At 53.1% G+C, this 23,518-nt stretch overlaps 2 protein-coding genes across 7 annotated transcripts in view; one reads left to right on the top strand and one right to left on the bottom strand.

The window, feature by feature from the left end:
• MYO9B (myosin IXB) overlaps nt 1-4,115 on the bottom strand; it is an 85,231-nt gene extending 81,116 nt beyond the window's left edge. For all 6 annotated transcript variants that reach the window (XM_044253980.1, XM_044253979.1, XM_044253976.1 and 3 more), the window contains exon 1: nt 4,061-4,115. The gene's annotated coding sequence lies outside the window, so the exon portion shown is untranslated. The remainder of the gene's footprint in view (nt 1-4,060) is intronic.
• Nucleotides 4,116-4,280: 165 nt separating this feature from the next.
• Nucleotides 4,281-22,431, top strand: HAUS8 (HAUS augmin like complex subunit 8). The gene is made up of 11 exons (XM_044253981.1): nt 4,281-4,512; nt 7,581-7,645; nt 10,185-10,240; nt 14,063-14,144; nt 17,163-17,255; nt 17,368-17,462; nt 18,071-18,136; nt 18,242-18,400; nt 18,590-18,731; nt 20,879-21,020; nt 22,011-22,431. The coding sequence occupies exons 1-11, from the start codon at nt 4,484-4,486 to the stop codon at nt 22,207-22,209; spliced, it is 1,128 nt and encodes a 375-aa protein (XP_044109916.1). The 5' UTR covers nt 4,281-4,483; the 3' UTR covers nt 22,210-22,431.
• The last annotated feature ends 1,087 nt before the right edge of the window (nt 22,432-23,518 follow it).

Consider the following 23,518-nt stretch of genomic DNA (forward strand, 5'->3'; position numbering starts at 1 on the left):
GGCGGGGTCCCCCCCTTACACATAACAATCCCGTGGAGCAGGGCAGAGCTGGGTTATGGACGAGTGAGTCAGACCCGGACAGCTTATTCATTGCTCCGACTAACCCACAGGCCGAGCTTTTGAATCACTACTTTATTTATCATCGGGCAGGGGCGCAGGAAAGTCTCGACTGAGGAAATGAGTAGAACCCAGGCTCATCGGCTGTGTTTCTGAGACATGTCTAATCTCCGAAGCCCTTTCTGGGCCAAAGTGAAAAGAGGTGAAGTGACAGGGCCCGTCGGGGACCCGGTGGTGCTCAGACAGAGCCCTTTGTTCTGCGACTCTGTCCGTCCCGGATGAGGGCAGAGAGAAGGGCCTGTCTTGCTCTGCAGGGAGGCCGAGCAGGGGCTGCCTGGCACAGTTGGATGGGGATGCTGGGCACACAAAGGCCTGGTGGATGGGGACCGTGGGGGAGGGCAGTGCCCAGACAGGGTCGGGTGGCCCCAGAACGTGCTGTTTCCTCCCACGGAGTTACAGCAGCGATGTCTTGGTTGGGGAACAAGCAGAGGAGGACACACAAAGAGCAAAAGTTAGGCAGTGTGTGCTCGAGGAGCGGCCAGCATCTACGGCCACGAGGGCGAACGGGAGAAGATAATGTGCCTTCAGGAGCCGCACTGATCTGGGGCCCCTGCCAAAGGAGCACTCGAGAAGAGATCTAATACCTCTAATCTCGGAAGAAAAGCAACAGTTTGTTCTGAGACGAGGGATGATTCCTGCAGAAATCCAGGTCAGTCGTAAGACAAAGAGAAAGACAATGGCATCTGCTGTCCCTGTGAGCAAAGAGGGCCCTGGCTCACCTCTCATTCCTCCTCTGCTCTCCGTTCTTAGGGCATGCTGCCCAACTCCCCCTCAGTCCTCTCCCAGGGCTGCCTCCTTCTTGTAATCAGGACTCTAGATTAAGAATTGACCAGAAGGCAGAATTCAGCTGGCAGCCACTCTTCCCCATGCCTGCCCTTGGCAGCAGTTCCCTGGGAGCTGACCAAACACCAAAGACCCACTGAGGCAGAGGTAGGCCTCGGGCAGTAGCCAGATTTCACGATGGAGAGGTGGTTCTGTGCCCCAAGAGACACACAGCCACATCTGGGGACATTCTGGGTGGTCACGACTCAGGGGGTGTATGCTATTGGCATCTACTGGGTGAAGACAAGAGATGTTGCCTGATGTCCTGTAATGGGTGGGACGGCCCCCACAGCAAAAAATAATCCAGCCCCAATGTCAATGGTGCTGCAGTTGAGAAACTGTGCTCCCACAGTTTGGTCTTTGCCAATTTGAGGTTACTAATCATCCTTTGTGTTTCTGGAAAGCCCAGGGAGCCGTCTGTGGCATCGCCGCCTGCCTGAGCCTCAGTTTCCATTCGGAGAAAAGATCCAGGACTGCTTGCCGCGGGTTGGCAGAATAGAAGAGATGGGTATAAAAGCGTCCATCACAAAGGATGCTCAACAAAGGGGAGAGAAGTGCAGCGATCCGCTCATGCAATTCCCTCTTCCTGGCTTGATTTAACACCTCCATACCTTTCGAGGCCTGGCTTGGACCTTGCCACCTCTTCCAAGGAAACTCGCCAGAATCCCCCAAGCCCTGAAGCTTGCACTGGCCATCTCTGATTCGGTCCCACCACCTCAGTTGCTGTACTGACCACACACTCTGCATTTCATTATTTCAGTGGGAGAGAGAACACCAGAATGTGCCTCCTCCAGGGCATGAATACTCATCTCTGTCCCCATGGCCTAGCCCCCAGCGCTGGAAGGATCAGCACTTGCTGAATTGAACTCCTGAGCCCATGCAAGACACAACTTGGGGGAGACAAGGAAAGGGAAGTGGCCAACTAACAAGCCTCTGTTGGGAACAGAAAATAGATCCTACAGTCAAACAGAAAGGGGACACTCCTGAGTCTCTACGCTCTCCTCTGAGCCAGAAGCCTGGAACTGAGGGAGAGTCTCACTCAGGGATTTCTGACTGGAAAGGTGCAGCTGAAGCTTTGGGAACAGGTATAACGTGCAAAAGCAAACGTGGAATTTGTGGAATTTTTCCATGCAAAAGATAAAGGAACAGTTAAAAAAGGTCATTTTTGGATACAAACCATACAGTGGAAAGCTGAATCCAAGTGTGATCACCGCAGTGGGGATTCACTATATAAAACATGAGGGCGCTGTATGCCAGAGACGCAAGATTGTCAAGATTGGGTTCTAAACCTGAGAAATGCTGACTGAAGCCAACCCATTCATTTTGCGGGTGAAGAAACAGACAACGAGACTTGACGGGAGGCTGGGACTTCTGACTGGAGAGCCGGCCTGGCTGCACTTACTGGGAGACAAGCACCAGTGCCATGCAACCAGAAGATTCCAGTTCTGTTCACTCGGGGGTGTCCTAGCCAGGGCAAACCCATACTCAATGTCTGTAGGAGGCATGGCTCTGGGCTCTGATCATGTGGCCTGGGGCAAGCAAGGCCAAAAGCTACCTTCCATAAGGGCCAGAACATTCTGGAAGTAAAGGAAGAAGTTACTCTCTCTGTGGCCCTCTTTACATTCAATCTATCCAGATTCATTGCCTGAATGAGCTATAAACCCAGGCCCCCCAGCCCTTCTGGCAGATCCTGGCTGGACAAGGATCCCCACGATTAGGAAAGAAGAGAAATTAATGCTGATTAAAACTGCCCAGTGCAAGGCTCTTGCCAGAGTCAGGCCCATCAGAAGATGAAACAACTTCCTAGCCCAGCTGCCCAAGAGGCCTCCCACAGCTCCTGGATGCCGTAAGAGTCTGGAGACCCCAAGACCAGAATACTCCTCAGAAAGGTAGGAGCTGGGACCTCCAGCTCTAAGACACAATATCCCCACCAGCTCCCACCTCAAACAAAGAGGTGCAAGAATGGTTTTCCCTTAAACACCCCTGGCCTATCAGGCGCCCGGGGAGGGGGGAGAAGAAGAGAGAAAACGCAGGCTGACTGCCCCGTGGCTGCGGGCTGCCCTGCCTCTCCCTGGCTGAGCTCACAGCCGCCGGGGGACAGATTTCCTGTATGTCGTTTTACCCATTTAAGTCCAAGGATGCAACTCCGAGGAGGTGGTGACAGCCTAGCACACGCGGGTGTGTGCACACCCACTCCCCTCCCCTCTCAAACCCAGTTCCGGCCCCAGTGAGGTCTGGAGTCTCCTTCCTTGCTCCCTGGGACCCCCCCCAACCCCCATTGCCAGCTCCAGCCAGCCCCTTCTTAGGAAAGTGGCATGGTTTCCAAGTCTGGAATACCAGAATACCAGCCCAGAGGGCACTGGGACCTGCCGGGGTTACCCAGCAGCTGGGGGTGAAGTCAAGAAACATATGAAACAAGAGAAAGGGGGACCCAAAATCCAATGGGCAGCACCCCTACATCTGTACCCTGCTACCCTTGTCCTATCCTCTCCTTCTCAGCAACCCCCTGAATTGGCTCTCAGTTCTTGCCATGACTTTTCTCCCCCTCTCTCATCTCCCCTTGCCCCCTTCCCCATTCCGTGGCCCACCACACCAGTGTGTTCAGACCTCCAGAATCTGAGCACCCACAGAACCCTAGGCGCGTCCCTCCCCTGGTAGCCATTCGTCTACCCCTTCAACCGAGGGCAGACGCCCCCAGGCCATCCTGTAACTCTTCCCACAATCGCACCCCGGCTGTCCTCCCACCGGCTTTGCCCCACGTCCCCCGCCTGGGCCTCTCAACCCCGCCTCCTTGCCTTTACCCCTCCCTGCCCCGTTTCCTGCGACCCCCCAACTACCACTAAAGCCACGTCCTCTTCAGAGAAGCCGCTCAAAGCCACAAGATATGCTCCATCTGCATCCGCAAACTCCCTCACCAGGCCCATTCCATCAACTTTCTCCTAAACCGTCCCGCTCCCACTCCGTGTTCTGCAACCCCTTCACGACCCCCAAGCTCGTTCCCGCTCCCGCGACCCCAGGCTTCGCGCCTCCCTCCATTAACCCTCAGCTCTGTAGCCTACAAGGCAATCCGCGAACGTGAGCTTCGAGATCGAGCCCCCAACCCGCGGCCGCCGCCACTCACCTGGGCCTCGGACGCCGCGCGCCGCCGGTCCCGGGCGGGCTCCCAGCCCGGCCGCCAGCCCGACCGCCCACCACTGGTCCGCCCGCTCCGCCCCGCCGCGCCCGCCGCTCCCCCGCGCGCTCCCGCTTCCGGGTTCCGGAGGGGCTGGGCTGGGGCGTGACGCCAGAGCGTTCCGGGGCGGAGCGCCGCGAAGATCCGCCCCCTCCCAACCGGCTCGGGACACCGCCTCCTGCAGCTGGTGGATGAAACCAAGTGTGAGGGGAAAACAGAGTGGCGCGCGCTCAGGGGTCTTCCGCTTCACCCGCAGACACGCTCCCCGAGGCCAGCGGCCACCCCTCCAATGGCGGCGCAATATGGCCCGGCCCGGGGCGAGGGGGCGGGGACCCGGACTTGAAGAGCCGGCCTTTGAGTTAAAGGCGGGAAATGGCGGATTCCTCGGGACGCGGAGCTGGGTGAGTTGAAGCGCCACAGGTCTGGATTTTGTGGGTGCCGGCGAGAAGGCCATGGCCGAGAGCTGGGGGAGGTGGGGCAGCAGAGTTGGGGATTGGGCATCTGACCCCTTCAGGACCCACCGAAGGTGCACGGGCTCTGGGAGGCGGGCGGCCGCTGCGCATGCTCGGCAGCCTGGGCGCGGAACTAGACTTGAGTCCCCCGTCAGTTGTGTGGGTGCGGGGCGATCTCTGGCTAGTGGCTTAACCTCTCTGTGCTTTCGCTTTCCTCCGCTGAGAAACCCGGCGAATGACGCCGCCGTTCAACGTTGGAGGCCTCGGGTGAAATTTAAGAACTTAGAACAGTGCGTGGCTCTTTAACGTGATCTGTCGCGATTAGTTGCCATTTTATAGTGGACAAGAGCTGGGCCACTAAAGAATCTCCTTTAATCCTCCCAACCCTTCTTTCCTATGCTTCCCCTTTACAGATGAGATGATAGAGGCTCAGGGAGAGAGAAGGTCATTTGTCCAGGATCACACAGCAAGAACAATAGAGACAAGACTTGGACCATTTACCCGGTTCCGGTCATGATTCCTGGGCTGGGTTCGTTTTATTTGTTCACTCGGCTCATGTTCTGTTGTGCCAGTGAAAACTGAAGTTTAATAGACCAGTTGAAATCACTTGTGTTGAATCCAGGGATCATTGCCCTGTGAGATTGCCCTTACCCTCTCCAAGGTTTGGGGGGAGGTATCTGAAGCTGGCACAGGTGTAGTGAACCCACCACCCCCATTCGGCTTGATTCTAGAGCCGTGGCTCAGACCCCGTAGGGAATCTGTGCTCTGTCCCTTGCCAGCTTTGAGACTTGCCAGAGGTGACCTGTTCAAACACTCCAGTCCTTTTCCAGAAAACAAGGATAAAGCAGGGGCACCTGGGTGGCTCAGTGGGTTAAAGCCTCTGCCTTTGGCTCAAGTCGTGATCCCAGGGTCCTGGGATCAAGCCCTGCCTCAGGGTCTCTGCTCAGCGGAGAGCCTGCTTCCTCCTCTCTCTCTGCCTGCCTCTCTGCCTACCTACGTGTGATCTCTGTCTGTCAAATAAATAAATAAATAATCTTTTTTTTTTTTTTTTTTAAAAAAAGGATAAAGCAGGGCTACGGGGAGGTTTTTGTAGGGTTGGGAGGATTGTGTGAAGGAGAAGAGCTACAGGCACCCAGTGAGCGTTTATTTGGTTGCTGCCTCTGCCCACTATGACCCAGCACCGCTGGATCTCACTTGGGGTCCTCAGAGCCTGCAGTGAGCTGAGCAAGGGGTCTGCCGCTTTGTGACCAGTGGAGCTTGTGTCCTGACGTCAGCAGGGGTTACAGTGCCCAGGCCCCGGCCCTGCCCCTCAGTCTGCTCCTCTCTGGTTTGCTGGTCTCTATTGGTAGCGTCCTACTTGCCCAGATTGGACACCTGGGACGCACCCCCGAGTCTCCTGCTTCGAGGTTCCCTCTCTCCTAATACATCGAGCTTCATTCTTTCTTCCCTTAAACAGGGGTGAAACACACATAGCATCATTTCAAAGTGAGCAATCTAATGGCCTTAAGACATTCACACTCTGCGGCCACCAGCTCTGTCTAGTTCCAGAGCATTTCATCAGCCCAGAAGGAAACTTTGTATTCATTTTCAGTCACTCCCCATCCTTCATCCACTCCTCTGCTCCTGACCAACACAATCTGCTTTCTGTCTTACTTTGGCTGTTCTGGACATTTCAGATACATGGAATTGTGCAATATGTGTCTGTTTTTTTTCATCCAGGATAATTTTTTTAAAAAGAGATTTTGTTTATTTTTCTAAATAAACTCGACCCGCAATGTGGGGTTCGGTCTCCTGACCCTAAGATAAGAGTCGCATGTCCCATGGACGGAGCCAGCCAGATGCCCCCAGGATAATATTTAAAAAAAAAAAAATTTTTTTAAGATTTATTTATTTATTTGAGAGAGAGCAAGCAGGAAGAGGGGCAGAGGGAGAGAATCTCAAGCAGACTCTGCCTCAGCGCTCCATCTCAGGACCCTGAGATCATGACCCAGGCCGAAATGAAGAGTCAGATGCTTATCTGACTGAGCCGCCCAGATGCCCTCATCCCAGGATAATATTTTTGAGACTTGTCCGTTTAGCATGTATCAGTACTTTGCTTCTTTTTTGGGCTTAAATACACTCAGGGTTTTCTTGTCAGGAACATACGACCCATAAAGCTGAAAATCTCGGGGTGCCTGGGTGGCTCAGTAGGTTAAAGCCTCTCCCTTCGGCTCAGGTCATGATCCCAGGGTCCTGGGATCGAGCCCCGCATTGGGCTCTCTGCTCTGCAGGGAGCCTGCTTTCTCCCCCCCCCACCTCTGCCTGCCTCTCTGCCTACTTGTGATTTCTCTCTCTGTGTCAAATAAATAAAATCTTAAAAAAAAAAGCTGAAAATCTCTGTTGTCTGGTCCTTTGCAGAGAAGGGTTGCCGGTCGGTAGGCTGAGCCCATAAGCCGGGAAGTCAGAACTCTGCCAGTGAAGCAGTGAAGCCATAGGGCTGATCAGTTCCTATTTTGATATCATTCTCCTCTGTCCTTGTGCCCTTGGCCTTGTTGCTCCCTGTCCCTGAATGTCCTTCCTCATGGACCTGGGCAGACGGGGCTTTGTCTCTCACCTCCCCTCACCCCTTTACGTGTCGGGGCACTCTTCATGTGGCCTGACCGGGAAGCGCTGCTCTTCCCTCTCGGGGAAGGAGTTCACCTCTCATTCACCGGGTTATTACCAGGGGCATAGAGTGGGCACAATTAACGAAGCCCTGACTTATGTTGAGATCTTTGAGGCTTGGCAAACCTGCTTGCCCCTCTCACTCTTCTTGCTCTGGGCCCTTCTCAGTTTCAGCCAGGCAGGGGCTCTGTGTCTCTGTTCTTGTCAAGGTGACCTTGCCTGCAAGACATGGGCGTGTGGCCGGGAGATTGGTGGGGGCGGTTGGGGATGCTCGGACTGCGTTGTCCCAAGGAAGTCCGGGCTCCTCGCTGCCTTCCCTGAGCTTAGCCAACTATGTAACTATGTCAGCAAGACCCTCTATGTCCCTCTTCTAGGAAGCCTTCCGCGGGGGGTCCCGGTACTCCTGGTGGCGCTAAGATGAAAGGAAGAAAAACACAAGGTGAGCAAAGTCGGAATCTAGCTTACGATCCAGTTTCAGTAAGTGCTTTTGGGGAAGCTAGGGCTCTATTTCCTTGTAGGGACACCTCTGGGAAGTCCGAGTCTGGTCATCCAGCTCTGTGGCCAGGGGTGTGACAGGACCTGGGGGAGGTCATCCAGGGCAGTGGGCCCTTCCAGCGGCGGGAGTCACGGGCTGTCCGCAGACCTCGCCACTAGACGTGGGTGAGGAGAGCCGAAGCTGGATGCATTAGCAAACACTCGGGTCTCAGTTTCTTCTCTGGAAGCACCTTGGGTGCCCCCGCATCTGGTGTCCCTGAGTGGGTCTGCAGTCACTGTTCACAGCCTCCCTTGACTCTTGGCAGTGCCGCTGTGGGCAGTGGGCTCGAGGGTCTCCCTCCTTGGAGTCCAAGCCTCTGATACAAAGAGCTGTTTGCTTCAAGTGTTCTGCATGCCAGTGTGTGTCTCCGAGAACTTAGAACAGGCTTCTGCTTCCGAGTGGCTGCAGGGTCCTCCATTACAGCCTGGCTCGCCCATCTTGTTTATGACCTGTGGTATGTTTACACGTGGTCTAGCTCTGGAACACAAATTATATCCTTCGTTGTACCATTGCTTCTCTGGAAAATTCACTGCTCTTCAAAACAAACACATACGTCCTGGTTTCTGGAAACTCAGCTGTCCAGGGAACCCCAGGCCTTGGATCCTTCTGGAGGAGCGAAACCCTTTGCCGATGGCATCGGACTAAAAGCAGCATCATTTCCTTTGCTTGAAAATGGAGGTGTCCTTTGCCCTGATCCCTTGCCGGACATCCAGGGGTAGACCCTTTGTGTGTTTGGATTTCCTCCCCTGGACCCCACCTGGTCTTGGTCTTAACCTTTAAGCACCTCCTGCCTGATGGTCCGAGCCCACTCACCCAGCAGGCATGGCTCTTCCTTGCCTGGTGCTCGCTCCAGGCAGCCACTAGCTCCTTGTCCAGCTTCATGCTCCCCATGAACTATGGGTGTACCTCCTTTCCACTCAGGGTTGTAGCCACACCCCCCAGCCCCAGCGAAAGATGACATCTGGTTGAAATCACCATGTCACTTAACCAAACTTTCAAGCCATGGGACATTTACTGTATCCTCTTCCTGATTCCCTTCATGAGAAAGGGAGAGCTCCAAGCTCTGGAGCTACCTAGAAAAAGTGTACAATGGGGCACCTGATGCCTGGTTGGGCGCCTGCTCCCTGCTGGGTGGTGGACTGTAGTCGCGAGCAAGGCAGACAGAAGTCCTGGCCCTAGAGGTGGCTGGAAGGAAAGAGCAGGGGCATTGAGGTGAGAGGGAGGTCCCCTCAGGAATGTGAGGGCTGCGAGGTGCCTGGAGGTGCTCAGGACCTGCAGGGGAGCTGGTTCTCAGCCACCAGCCGGGAAGCCAGCCTGGAGGACACAGGATATTTCCAGGGAAGCATGCCTGCAAGTGCTGTGTTCAGAATGCGCGTTGGGAATGGGTCGGTGGGCTTTGGAGCAGGGAGACTGCGGTGGTCTTGCAGAAAGCGGTTTCTCTGGTGCAGTGGTGATCATGAGAACCACACTGGACAGGACTGGGGTTCCGGAGAGGGTAGAGGAAGAGGAGCCGCCATTGTAGAGGGGAGTGGAGGTGTAGGGGGAGCTATAGGTGGTCGTGGAGGGGGAAATACCAGGAAGACCGTTGAAGAGAGGAACGGGGGGAGGGGGTTTGCCAGGGCAGTGGCAAGCACAGAGGTCCCTCCACTTGGTGGGACCAGGATATGGCCCTGAACTTGGGAGACTGCCAGATGCTGAGGTGGGAGGGTCTCCTGGGGCTGCTGCTGTCTTCCCGGTGAAGCAGTAACTGGTCACTAGCTAACTGGGGGGACCCAGTGTGGGGGAAGTGGGGCGGAGAAGGTACAAGGGAGGACTGGGGAGAGGGGTTGGGAATCAGAACAGAGGACTGTGGGTGATCACATGGGCCATTGTGAGAAACGCCCTAATTGCAAGGCAGGCATGGAATGGGTGGGGGGCCTGGGCTGGGCTGTCACCAAGGTATATGACCCTGGTGTTGAGCATGTCTCCCGAGAGGCCCCGAGCTAGGTAAGGGCATAAAGAGGCATGAAAGCCCTGTACCATGAGTAGGTCATACACACAGGCTGGTGAAGGAAGGGGTGGTCGGGGTTCTGACCACAGGGAGTGAGTGGAAAGGGGGGGGGGGCGGCCAACAGGTGCCCCCCTGCGGAAGGTCTTTTATCCTGTCCCTGCCCTGCCCCTGAATCCGCTATCTACTTTGAACCTGTTCTGTTATAGCCTGGGGACTTGTAAACCGTAGGTATCCTACATGTTCTCGCATACAGTAGATGTCCCATACATGCTCGAGGGTACTGAAGCCTGGGATCTGAGAGGAGCGAGTGGGAGAAGTGCCCGCCTGCCCCCCCCACCTTTCCTGCTGTCGACCTGGGAGAGCACATAGGACCTGGTTTTGATAGTGGGGAGCGGGGCTCCTTACGCTCGGCTCTTGCTGTCTTCTTCTAAACCAACAGTGTGTCCCCCGCAGGTGGAAGAGTCGTCGAATCCCGATACTTGCAGTACGAGAAGAAAACCACCAAAAAGGTAACAACGTCAGTTTGAATGGTCTGAATGGGGTTCTGTCTGAATGGAATTCTGGCCCAAATCACACGGGCCGGGCACAGCATGGTCCTAAATCCCTTTTGCAAAGACATGATCTCTATTGAAACCTGAGATTGTTCCTTTCAACCCGATAATCCCTTTCTGGATTCTGTCCTGAAGCAGCGCTGTTGGGTGCCCAGCTCACGGTCCCTGACCTTGGCTGGTGCTTAGAAAAACACCTGCAGGGTTTTAAAGGACTGTGGGGAAGAAAGGATGGGGCTGAAGCACCCAGTATCAGAGGCAGAATTTCAGAGGTGAGCTATCCGTAGTCACACCACGAAAATCATGCAGCTGTTGAAAATGATGGGACAGGGACATCTGGGTGGCTCAGTTGGCTGGGCGTCTGCTTTCTGCTCGGGTTGTAATCTCAGGATCCTGGGATCAAGTCCCACATCGGGCTCCTTGCTCAGTGGGTAGCCTGCTTCTCCCTCTGCCTGCCATTCCCCCTGCTTGTGGGCATGTGTGTGCCTGCTCTCTCTCTCTGACAAATAAATGGATAAAATCTTTAAAAAAAAAAAAAAAAGGCAGTGATCTACAAAGTAGGAAATAAATTAAAAAAAAAAAGAAAATGATGGAATGAAGCACTTAATGACACAAACACCTGCTTTGTGTGGCATTTAACAGAAACTCAGAAACTCAGTAGATGACCCAGTTATGTATCTTGTTTCGTTGTGTGCATACTGAGAAGGTGGAGAGGTTGTGTTATTCCTTCTATTTTCCCAAATTTGGTTTATGGTAAAATTCAGTGAACTATGAATTTCTGCTCCCTACCTTTTACTCTGGTAGAGTGAAATGGCAGGTTCTTAATAAGGTGACAGAAAGGGCGCCTGGCTGGCTTAATCAGAAGAGCGAGCTGCTCTTGATCACAGGTCATGAGTTCGAAGCCCACGTTAGGTGTGGAGATTATTTAATAAACAAATAAATAAACTTAAAAAAATAATGATGTGACTTAAGCTCCAACTTGAGGAAAAAGGAAACCTTTTCACAAACTGCTGTCAGTTCTTGGGGATGAGTTGTTTTTAGTGGAATTAACTTTTGGAAAAAATATATTTATTTATTTATTTATTTGACAGACAGAGATCACAAGTAGGCAGAGAGGCAAGCTGAGAGAGAGGAAGGGAAGCAGGCTCCCTGCCAAGCAGAGAGCCCGATGCGGGGCTCGATCCCAGGACCCTGGGTCCGTGACCCGATCCTAAGGCAGAGGCTTCAACCCACTGAGCCACCCAGGCGCCCCTGGAATTAATTTTTTAATTATTATTTTTGTTTCTTAGAAAGTGAGAGAGTGCACTTGAGGGGGTTGGGGGGGTGGGGAAGGAGAGAGAGAATCTCAAGCAGGCTCCACACCAGATGCAGGGTTCCATCTCACGATGACCCTGAAATTGTTTCCTGAACCTAAGTCAAGAGTCAGATGCTTAACTGACTGACCCACCCAGGTGCCCCAGACTTAATTTTTTTTTTTTTTTTTAAGTTAGTTTTAGGTTCACAGCAAAACTGAGTGGCAGGTACAGAGATTTCCCATATAACCCCTGCCACCCCCTCCACAGCCTCCCTCCCCCCATCAACCTCTCCATCCGGAGAGGTGCACTTTGACATTTGAGGAAGCTGCCTTGATGCATCACCCAGAGGCTGTGATTTAATTTGTTTTTTTTGTTGTTGTTGTTTGTTTGTTTTTTAATTTAAATTCACATGATTTACTTTGTTGAAGTGAGTTTCAACAAAAGATCACAGCCCCTGCCTCCTAATTTTGTGTTGCCTTGTACACTTGTTTACAAGCATCCCTGTGTGTCTGCGTGCTCTGGTTTTTTCGATTCCTACGAGCTTGTCCATTTTCTTTCTTTCTTCCTTCCTTTTTTTTTTTTTTCCATCTCTTCAGGTAGAATTTACAGAGTTACGTGTCACTCTTGAGCACACGGGTCTGCGAGTTTTGACAAACTTATCCTGTCACAGACCCACCGCAGTCAAGATACAGCACAGTCACCCTCCCTCCCTTGGCTCTCCCCTGAAGCCAGCCCCGCCCCCATCCCAGCAGTTACCTGATTTCCATCCCTATAACTTTGCCTTTTCTGGAAGGTCATTGAGAAGGGGTCACACAGGATGCAGCAGCCTCTTGCATGTGCTTTCACAGAAATGAGAGGGGGTCCCTCCCTGTGGTTGCCTGTCACAGTGCCGGTTCCTTCGGGTGGCTGAGGAATGTTCCCCAGGGTGAGTGGACCACGGCGGGTGTAGGCATTTACCAGTGAAGGGCATTTGGTTTGATTGTCGGTTTGGGCCATGGTGCACAAAGCCACCTTACACATTCTCGTGTGGGATTCCATGTGGACACTCTCGTTTCTCCCAAGAGAGGAATGGCAGGTAAGTGTAGTTTTCACTGGCTTGTGGGAAACCATGCAGCCATTATCCAAAGTGGCTGCAGCTCTCTACATTCCCAGCAGCCCCAGAGGAGAGTTTGGTTGGTACTTTAAGATGGACCGAAGCCATTCTAGTGGCTGTGAAGTGTCGTCTTGTGCTTTTAATGTACATTTCCATCACAACTAATGATCTTGAGTATCTTTTCATGTACTTATTGGCAAGTCCCGGCTCTTTTGCCATATTTTTAAAAAAAAGATTTTTTTTAAATGTATTCATTTGACAGGGAGAGACACACAAGCAGGGGAAGTTGGAGAGGGAAAAGCAGGCTTCCTGCTGAGCAAAGAGCCCAATGTGGGGCTCCATCCCAGGACCCTGGGATCATGACCTGAGCCGAAGGCAGACATTTAACGACTGAGCCACCGAGGTGCCCAGGAGGAGAGAATCTTAAGCAGGTTCCGTGCTTGGTGTGGAGCTTGATCTTGTGATCCTGAGATCATGACCTGTTCCTTTGCTTTTCTATATAAGTTTTAGACTTAGCTTGCTATTTAACCTACTGAGCCACCCATGCGCCCCAAAATGTGATCTTTTTATATGGACCCTCTATCCTGCAATCTTGCTAAACTCACTTGTTTGATTTCTTAAAGATTTTGCTTCTTTATTCAGAGAGCGCATGCTCGCACAAGTGAAGGTGAGAGGCAGAGGGAAAGGGAGAGAAGCTCACGTGGACTCCATGCTGAGCCCTGGGCTCCATGCAGGACTCGATCTCACGACCCTGAGATCATTTTGGCCCAAGCCGAAATGAAGATGAGATGCTTAACTCACTGAGCCCCCCAGGCAGCCCTTTACTTACTGGTTTTAGTAGCATTTGGGATTTTCTTTGTAAATCATGTAAGAAGAGAGGTTTTTTTCTTCCTTTTTAAGCTGTTTGCCTTTTATTTCTTATTCTGAGACCCCCAGTAGGAGGCTGAATCAGAACGGTGTCTGCGCTTTGAAACATTCTTGCTCTTCACAAGGTTTTCTTTCTGCTAGGATGTTGTAATGGCTTATGAGCTCCATGCATTGCTTGTTTTGTTTTTTTTTAAATGAGTTTTGAAGATTATTACTTGTACAGAAACTTCGCTTTTCCTGATGACGGAAGGAATATGTTCTCTGCAAATACTATAAAGGATACAGAAAAATCAATCACCTGGCATCTGCCATGTCAGAGCCCATCACTGGCAAACATTTTGGTAGTTCCCTGTGTTCTGTGCCTGTGAGGGTGTCCTTTTTGATTAAGCCATCCCATTTCTATGTAATTAAATGTCAGAACCCTTCGTCTCTCCCTGGCCTCAAAGTGATAGCAGATACAAACTGCACACACCAGGAAGGGAGGTGTTTTGTCCCCTGAATCCTGACTGTCATATGTTCCTCTAACAGTCTTCTACAGCAGATGCGGTGAAGACCGGTGGGAAGATGCCTGAAGGGGGAAGGAAACTCCATGTGCTCCAGAAGAGCAAAGGTGTGTAAAGATGGAGGGAGGGTGTGAAACAGCTCTGAAACTCTGTAAGTGAGGAACGTGGTGGTGAATTTTGTTTTCCAGTATGCGAAGGGGAAACTCCCTCTTTCTTTCTGGGAAGTGTCAGAAGAGTGTCTGGGTAAGGACGGGTCTGAGGCACATGGGGAGCCCAAGGGGAATGGCCGGGGACGAGAGGAGGTTACTTCCTGTGTGGCCATCATGACGCTTCCTTGGTCATGTGACCGTTTCCTGGGTGGAACTCTGAGAGCGCGACTCAGGGGGCCCGTGGGGCCTCATCTTCCTGCCTCTCACCACCTTGGGTTAGGTCCTCCTCGTCATGTTTCCCCTTAATCTTCCTAGAAGCCGTCACCAGAGTGATACGCAGAACTTGCAGTTTTTCTGATTGTAGACACAAGTGTTTGTTGTAAAACGAAAATCAACAGCAATGGAAAATGGAAAGTGTAGACAATGAGTTGCCACTTCGATCGCTGCCGTGTCTGTGGTATTCAGTTGTAGTCAGTGTGTTCATTCTAGAAGTCTGAGAAGGCCCCTCCCCAGAGTCACACTCCGCCAGCTCCTCACCTGCCCACTTCTCCAGCAGCACTGGGCCCTCTTTCTCATGAAAGCAGTTCACAAAAAGCAAAACTGTTTCTTGGCCCGCTCCTCCTTGTTCAAAGTGGCAACAACTGTGAGTCTCGGGAAGAATTTAGTACAGTTGACCCTTGAACCACATGGGTCTGAACTGCATGGATCTACTCATATGTGGGGGGTTTTTTGTTTTAATTTTCTTTGTTTATTTGACAGAGACACACAGCGAGAGCAGGAACACAAGCAGGGAGAGTGGGAGAGGGAGAAGCAGGCTTCTTGCCAAGCAGGGAGCCCACTTTGGGGCTCGATCCCAGAACTCTGGGTTCATGACCTGAGCCAAAAGCAGATGCTTAACGACTGAGCTACCCAAGTGCCCCGCTATGTGGGATTTTTACAATATGATACTATAAATGTATCTTCTCTTAGGATTTCCTTAATATTTCCTTTCTTTTTTTAGCTTACTTTATTAAATGAGTGAAGTTTATAGTATAGTATATAGAACATGTAAAATACATGTTCATTGACTTTCTGTTCTCAGTAGGGGCTCCAATCAATAGTAGACTGTGAGTTGCTAGCCTTTTGGGGATTGGAAAGTTGCTGATCGTGGTTTAGGTGTTTGCCCAGCGTCTGCGCTGCTCCTTGACCTGGACATGCTCCATGTCCTGGGGCCAGCTCTGTAGTCTTTGCTCATGCCCTTGGGTCTGGGGTCATGCATCCAGCCGGGAAAGCCAGTGTGCCGCCTGGAGGGGTCAGAAGTTGGGTCAGCCACATCTTAAAATCAGGGTTCTTACCCATGGGCAATTCAGACTTAGAAATGTCTGGACACATTTGGTTATTGTGATGGGTGGGGAGGTCTGCTACTTGTATTTGATGGGAGAGGCCGGGGATGCCCTTCAATTGCCTGCTGCCCCCGACACAGCCTGGCCCCAGAGGGGGATGCAGCCCCAAATGTCAATAGTGTCAGGGCTGAGAAACCATCATTGAAACAACCACGGGAAGCGCCTGGGTGCCTTCAGCTTGGGTCATCATCCCAGGGTCCTGGGATCGAGCCCCGCATCAGGCTTCCTGCTCCGTGGGAAGCTTGTCTCTCCCTCTCCCCCTCCCCCTGCTTGTGCTCCCTCTCTCGCTGTGTGTGTGTGTCTCTCTCTCAAATAAGTAAATAAATAAATCTTAAAAACAAAAAAAAAACCATAACCACGAGACTGGAGAGAGACGGCCAGTTTGAGTTCCATCGTATTTCTTGAAGGAGACACTGTACAGGAGGTCAGCAGACTCCTGTTCACTTAGAATTTTTCGAATATTGGAACCCAGGGCCCCACACCTTACACGTCACCATGACGCTGCTCTGTTTATTCCCACGTACCCCCTCTTTCTCGGCCTCACGGGCGTTCCTTCAACCGCTGGCTGCCGCCTGGCTAACAACAGGGAGGACTTCACATGCCGTCTGTTCTGTAACCCTGGCTGGGTTAGAGCCCACAGTACCCCACTGCCCATTTTAGGGGGTGTCAGGCATAACTTCACATGGTTAAATAGACGGTAAAGATGAAGGGACCCCCCAGGGAAGAGGTACAGCCCAGAAGCTGCTGGAGAAAGAAGGGAAAAGCAGAAGAAAGAACGGGCGCGTGGCAGGTGGCAGACCTCTGTCCAGAACACAGTGTTTTTTGTTTGTTTGTTTGTTTTATTTCTTTTCAGCATAACAGTATTCATTGTTTTTGCACCACACCCAGTGCTCCATGCAATCCGTGCCCTCCCTAATACCCACCACCTGGTTCCCCCAACCTCCCGCCCCCTCCCCCTTCAAAACCCTCAGGCTGTTTTTCAGAGTCCATAGTCTCTCATGGTTCACCTCCCCTTCCAATTTTCCCCAACTCCCTTCTCCTCTCCGTCTCCCCTTGTCCTCCATGCTATTTGTTATGCTCCACAAATAAGTGAAACCATATGATAATTGACTCTGTCTGCTTGACTTATTTCACTCAGCATAATCTCTTCCAGTCCCGTCCACCCACCCAAGCTGGGTATTCATCTTTTCAATGGAGGTATAATATGCCATAGTGTGTATGGACCACATCTTCCTTATCCATTCGCCCGTTGAAGGGCATCTTGGTTCTTTCCACAGTTTGGCGCCTTGGCCATTGCTGCTATAAACATTGGGGTACAGATGGCCCTTCTTTACCAAGCTAAGCAGCAAGGCGTATTCACCTCTCTGGGTTGGAGAGCCTGCGTCTCGCTCTCCTTCTGCTCTGAAATAGATTCACCTTGCTGGCTGGGAATTTGCAGAGCTGCTTCAGCCCTCTGTCCTGCTCCCCTCACAAGATGCTGGCTTTTCGGAAGCAAAAAGCTTGTAGTGGTTGCACAGAGTTGCCTGTGTCCCGCCATAGCGCGCAGGACCTTGCAGACTGTGCTGACCTCTGGGGCTTCTCACTGGGCCCGCAGACAGCAGTGGAATCGGGAAGGGCGACCTGCAGTCCACGTTGCTGGAAGGGCACGGCACTGCCCCGCCGGACCTGGACCTCTCGGCCATCAACGGTAAACCATCCACCTGCCCCCTGCTCTTCCCCAGCTGGGCCTTGCGGTACGCCTCGGGGCTGCCAAAGCGAGCTCTGAGTTCTCACCTTCCAAATGCTCTTCACGATCTTAGACAAGAGTATGGTTAGAAAGACTCCGCAGCTAGAAAAGACGATGTCGAAGAGAACCGACTCGTCGTCGTTTTCTTCTTCACAGAGGAGGAGCCCGGTGAGTGTCTGAGATGAAAGAGAAGCTGTGGAGTTAGAGACGTCTGATGTTAGCTTCCCCGCCCCCAGCACGTGCCACTCGAGCCCCGAGGCTCTAAGATGGAACGAGGCAGCCACGCGTTTTAGGGAAAACCCAAGACCATACGTGTCCTCAGAATATTCGTAGAGTTTAAGTTGCCCCAAGTATATGTACAAGTACATGTAGTTTCGAAGGTGAGATCGTGTGAACAATGAGATTTGGGGCCTCGTTTGCTGATACTATGCTAGAGAAAGCACTAGGCCAGGCCCTGGGCCCCAGGGGAGGACAGCTGGGCTGGGGTCTCACTCCGCCTCCTGGCTTCAGTGTGGCACTGACTGCGCAGGACTCCCCCAGGTGACCTAGACCAGCCAGCCACGGGAAGGGCCTGGACCAGCCCCTTCCTTCTCGCAGGACGCCCAAAAAGACAGAACGAGAAAAGAGAAACAGCGGGTTGACACACAGGAGAGAATCATCAGATTACTGAATTAAGTCAGGTTTATGAAGGTTAGGTTTCTGCCCTTCCGGTGAGGAGAGAGTTAGGCTTATACCAATTCACTGGCAACCAAAAATGTTGTTTTTGCCTCCCCAAGGACATATCGGAGGGGATGGAAATGATGGAATCCCAGACGTTGCTCCTGACCCTGCTGACTGTGAAGGTGGGGACAGAGCTCGCTCGTGCGTGACGTGGGCAGGAGGAAAGGCTTTGTGAGGCGCAGGGATGGCGTTCCCTCTGGCCTCAGCTCCTGTCATGCGCTTGACAGATGGAGAATGGTCTCGCTTCATTCGAAGAAAAGGCAGAGAGGAATTTATTAATCATGTGTAAAGAGAAGGAGAAGCTACAGAAGAAGGCTCACGAGCTGAAGCGCAAACTTCTCCTCACTCAGCGGAAGCGGGAGCTGGCAGAAGTCCTTGACGCTCAGGTCAGCGGCCATGTAGTCCCCACGCTGCACGTTCCGGGGCGGGGCGAGCCCGGCAGAGCGATCCGAGGGAGTGTGGCCGGGGGCTGTCCCTGCCGCCTGGCTCTGACTCTGTGGCCAGCTTTTGGCACCACTGGTTGCTGGTATGGGACTGGGTCTTGTGTCCTAGGTCTCCTTCCCTCCTGCCTGTAGATCGAGATGCTCAGCCCCTACGAGGCTGTGGCCGAACGCTTTAAGGAGCAGTACAAGACGTTCGCCACGGCCCTGGACACCACGAGGCACGAGCTTCCCGTGAAATCGGTCCACCTAGACGGCGACGGGCAGCGGTTCTTAGGTAGGAAACGGGATGGCTGCCGGGCAAGGGGCAGAGCGAGCGAACGGCCAGTGTGGGTCGGGGCTTGTTGTGTGCCAGCCACCTTTATCCCTTTGTGTCACGTCACAGCCTCCTCTCAAATAGGTGTTTGTCCCTCATCAGATGGCAGAGGACGGGAGTGGAGGGGGCTGGCAAGGCTGCGGTTTGTCCAGGGTTGCACCCTGAGTAAGGACCAAGCTGGGATTTGAAGCCAGGTCTGTGGACTGGCCCAGTAATTTCCATCCCTGCCAAAACACAGTCCTGGGGATCGGCTGCTGTCCCCCAAGGCGGGGGGTTTCTTTTCAGAGACGCTGATCCTTACCCCATCTTGCCTTCTTTTTTTTTAAACGTAATCTCTACACTGAACATGGGGCTTAGAGTCACAGAACTCAAGGTCAAGAGTCTCCTGCTCCACCGATCAGGCCAGCCAGGTGCCCCAGCCCCGTCCTGCCTTCTGTGAAGAGCCGTGGGACCCCTCTGTGGCATAGGGTTCCTACCTGATCCTTCACGGGAAGGAGGAGTCCGCATGCATACTTGATCTTAAAATTCTCTTTAGAGCAAGTGTCTTTTTTTTTTTTTTTTTTTTAATTTATTTGTTTAACAGACAGAGATCACAAGTAGGTAGAGAGGCAGGCCAAAGGGTGTGGGGAGGCAGGCTCCCCCTTGAGCCGGGAGCCCGATGCAGGGCTCGATCCCAGGACCCTGAGATCATGACCTGAGCTGAAGGCAGAGGCTTGACCCACTGAGCTACCCAGGTGTCACAGAGCGAGTATTTTCCCAAAGCAAGTTTTCAGCTGGCCTAGAGTCTGGTTATTTCCAGGCAGGGTCCTCGTGAGCCATCTAAATACATCTTGTTTGAGGCCGATGTTAAGTAAAGGATCGCCACCTAAAATCAGGTGGACATTGTCTCCAGAACTTTCCATAAACGGAGTTCAAGATCACAAAGGCCGTTGCTCTATTGGTAATCTCAGACACAGGTGCTTTTAATCCAGTTTTTCCCAGTACGGAGTAGCAAGGGGATCACACGCAGTCTTGAAGAATGAGCCTTGTGGAGCGATTTTCTGCGTACAGGTGTCCGGTTTTATAATGACAGCAGTGAGCTGCACATCTGCGACTCTTGGACTCCGTCCCTGACAAGTGCCGTGGGTGGCGGCCAGCAGTTGGGATCGGGTTGCAAAGGAGCCTGTGGCTTCTGAAATTAATGACAGATTGGGTGGCTCAAAACACCAGAAGTTCATTCCCTTCAGTTCAGGGGTCCCGCAGTCCGGAGTCTGAGTGTCAGCAGAGTTGGACCTCCCTGGAGACTCGGAGGGAAAACACGTTCCGTGCCTTTCTCCTGACTGCCGGTGTTGCTCCCTGTTCTTGGCACTCCTTGGCTGGTGGTGGCGTCATGCTGGTCCACCTGTGTCTTCACACAGGCCTTGTTTCCGAATGGCCCTCTGCTTCGAAGGATGCCAGCTCACAGACCTCACTGTAACCCAGTGACGTCAACACAGACTCTGTGGCCATAAAGTCACGTTCGCAGCTACTTGGGATTAGGTCCTGAGCATGTCTTTTGGGAGGAGGCAGTGGAGACCAGTACGAGGAGTATAAGAGTGTTAGTGTTTGTGGAAGAACCCTTACAGTGGTCTCAAAACCTGGTGGTGGGGGGTTGTGACTCAGTGCATGTATGGTGTGGCGTGTGCGGAAGTGGGGAGCTGCTGCTTTCTTTAAATGCAGGCTACGCTCTCGGGTGAGGGGGGCAGAGATGCTGGGAACGGGGAGTGGGAACCACAGGTTTGTTTTTAAGTTGCTTGCAGGACAGACATCCTTGGCCTTTTGCATTGCTTTCTTTTGAGGACGTCAAAGTGGCCTTCCAGGTTCGTTCCAGCGACCGCCCGGCTGGCGGTCACGCCTGGCCTATGATCTCAGGCCCCTGTGATCTGCGGCACTGGGCTGGCGGGGGAGAGAAGCGGTACCAGCACATGAATGTTGTGCCCCGTGACCCTCTCTGCCTTTGAGCTCTTCACGATTCCAGCATAACACACAGGCATTCTGGGGAACGAGAAGAATCCAGTCAGCCTCCCAACTAGCATCCCTTGCTCCAGGCACTGTGAAACCCTTGGCTGACCGCCCCTTTCCCCATCCAGACAATTTGCAGCAGGAGTTGACGACCACATGCCATCTGCTGGAAGAACTGGGGATCGGCAGTTTAGAAGAAAACATGAAAGCTCTGGACCTGCTGAGCGAACTCAAGGAAATGACCCAAAAGAAGGATCTGGAACTCCGAAGGTACTGCAGAAAAGATTTGAAGTTGGGAGCAGCCAGTCATGCTCCGGCGAGCGGGCAGCTCTGGTGTTTGCAGAGGCCGGGGGTGTAGGGGCCCACTGAGGTAGGGAGAGGGGAATGGGCAAAGCACTTTGAACTCAGCCCAAACCCCCGTGTGTGTTCTCAAGAAGCCACAATAGAAAGGGGTCTCTAGCATCACCTGTCCTGTACTTCCCAGGAGTCACAGCATTTCCGGTGCCCTTGGGTGGGCCTGCTCATGCTTGAAACATCTCCTGGGGTAAGGGCTTGGGGTGATCTTCTTGGAACTTGTTACTGGAAGTATAAATTCATATAGAAAAGGCACAGATCCTCGGTTTGGTTTGATGCATTTCATGAATGTGGGCCGTGGGCAAGCAGCCCCCAGGCCGCAGTGCACCCCTCAGCCTGCTCCCCCAACAAGCCCCCTCGGCAACTTTCTCGCTGCTGCTGCTTCCCCCCACTTCAGGGGATTTTTTTTTTTTTTTTTTTTAAACCTTGGGGCTTTCCTCTTCATCTTCCCCCCAAAAATCTTTCGTTCTCCTTTATGATGCTGAATATGCTCTTCGAAATGTTTAAAAACATTGAAAGTTACTCCTAAAAAAGAGTTGCCACCTACTAGGACATTCCCTTCTTGTGTGCGTGGCCTCAGGGGAACTCCCTGTGCACCAGAAGGTTCCAGATCACAAGGGTCAGAGCTTCAGCTGGCCATACACACTCCTTTAGCATGTATTTCCCTGCCATCGTTTACACTGCGTGAGGCTATACGTCCGTTTTGGTGCAGTTCCCCAAATATCTGGTGGATAAATGACTCTTCTTTTGCACCTGCCCAGTCCTGTTCTTACAGGCCTCTCCAAGCTCTGCTTAGCTGTGTTCTGAATCGTGCACGCTTCCCAAGAGTGCATGGGACGCAGCCCACTTCTGTCTGGCCCTGGGCGGAGAGGCCAAAAGTCTTCATCCGTCCTGTTGTTTCTGCAGGAGCTTCGCCCAGGTGCTGGACCTCTCGGCGGAGGCGAGTAAAGAGGCGGCTTTAATCAACCAGGAGGTCTGGGAGCAAGCCCAGGGCCTGGAGGCCCCCAGCCAGTGGTACTTCAACCAGGAAGGCGCCGGCGGGGAAGCTCCAGGGGTGGTCCGGACCCCGCTTCTGTTGGGCGCGGGGGAGCCACACACGGCGTGAATCTACACACTAGCCGTGTCCCCCCCCCCCGCCCAAGGGGGGGCCTCCCTGCTGACCGCCGGGAAGAAAGCCTGGCCCCTCCCCCAGCTCAGTGCACATGTGTGTCCCGCGGCCTTGTGTGTCACGCTCTGGGAGCTCAAGCACTTTAGACACTACTTTGGCGATGTAGCTATTTTTGTATGAGCATATTTGATATTTAAAGAATAAAACTTGTGCAGTCAAGCGTTGGTTGCTCTGTCAGGGGCCAGGAGAAGGCTCGTGTTGTCTCAGGTTCTTCTGAACTGCGGCTCCTCGGTCTTGGGACTCCTGGGACATGAGTGTTTCACTTGCAGGGAGATTTCATGTTCTGCCGTCCCCATGGTGCTTGCCCCTTTACCATCCTGGAGCAAGTTCGGAGTCCGCCCACCTCGGGAATTTCCTCACCCAGGCCAGGGTCCCAGCACTGTTGCTGGAGGCGCTGCCGGGCTCTGGCCTAAGCTGCGGTCTACGCCCCATGCCCAGCGCGGCACAGGGGATCGGCCCATCCAGCCCGCAGCTCCTGTCTACACTGCATGGGCTCTGACCATCTGGCTGCTTCCCAGGCAGCATGCCTCCGTGGATGTCGGCTGGTTCCCCTTTACCGGCCTGTGTTACAGCGCTGGGTACGGGAATGTTCTCCGGAGAGGCACAGTTCCGTTGCCATCATGGGTCCCAGTAATAGAGACCTGGTCACCTTTGCTAAGGCCGCTCAGGCAGGCAGAACTGCTCTTGTCCAGCTTCCGTCTTTGCCCCGCAGTCTCTACCCACACTTTACCTGTAATCCTGTCAGCCCACACATTCCCAGCCTCTGCGTCTCTTCAGAGCCTGCTCTGGGGCTTCCCAAAGATCTGGATCAGAGTTCCAGAAACTTCTCTCCCAGCCCTGACCCCTTTGTCCCCCATTCAAGTGCAGAAAACGTTGGGTCCACAGGAGGGGGCACCCAAGAACCCCGGTCCTCTTTTTGGTATTTTCCTGCACTTACCAGCTGCTTACTGCCCCACAGGCCACCTCCCCCGGCTTTCAACAGCCAGTGTTTCCGAGGCCATTCCAGTTTCCTGCTGCGCTGTCCCTCTGCAGAGCGGAGCTCTCTGCCTGCTGTTGGGTGTCTCGGGCCATCAGCACCGTCTGAGGGAATGGGGCTCGGCTCCACCCGGTGGCGGGTTCTGCTGTGGTTGCCTTAGAACTCTCTGGGCGTCCACATATACCACTGGGTGAGCAAAGCCCGTTCAGAGCCCCAGGCTGTTCCCGTCAGGTCCCATTTGTAGCTCCCCAGGACTACCAGCCTCAATCT

Source organism: Neovison vison, chromosome 6 (assembly GCF_020171115.1).
Source record: "Neovison vison isolate M4711 chromosome 6, ASM_NN_V1, whole genome shotgun sequence".
In the NCBI taxonomy this organism is placed as follows: Eukaryota; Metazoa; Chordata; class Mammalia; order Carnivora; family Mustelidae; genus Neogale; species Neogale vison.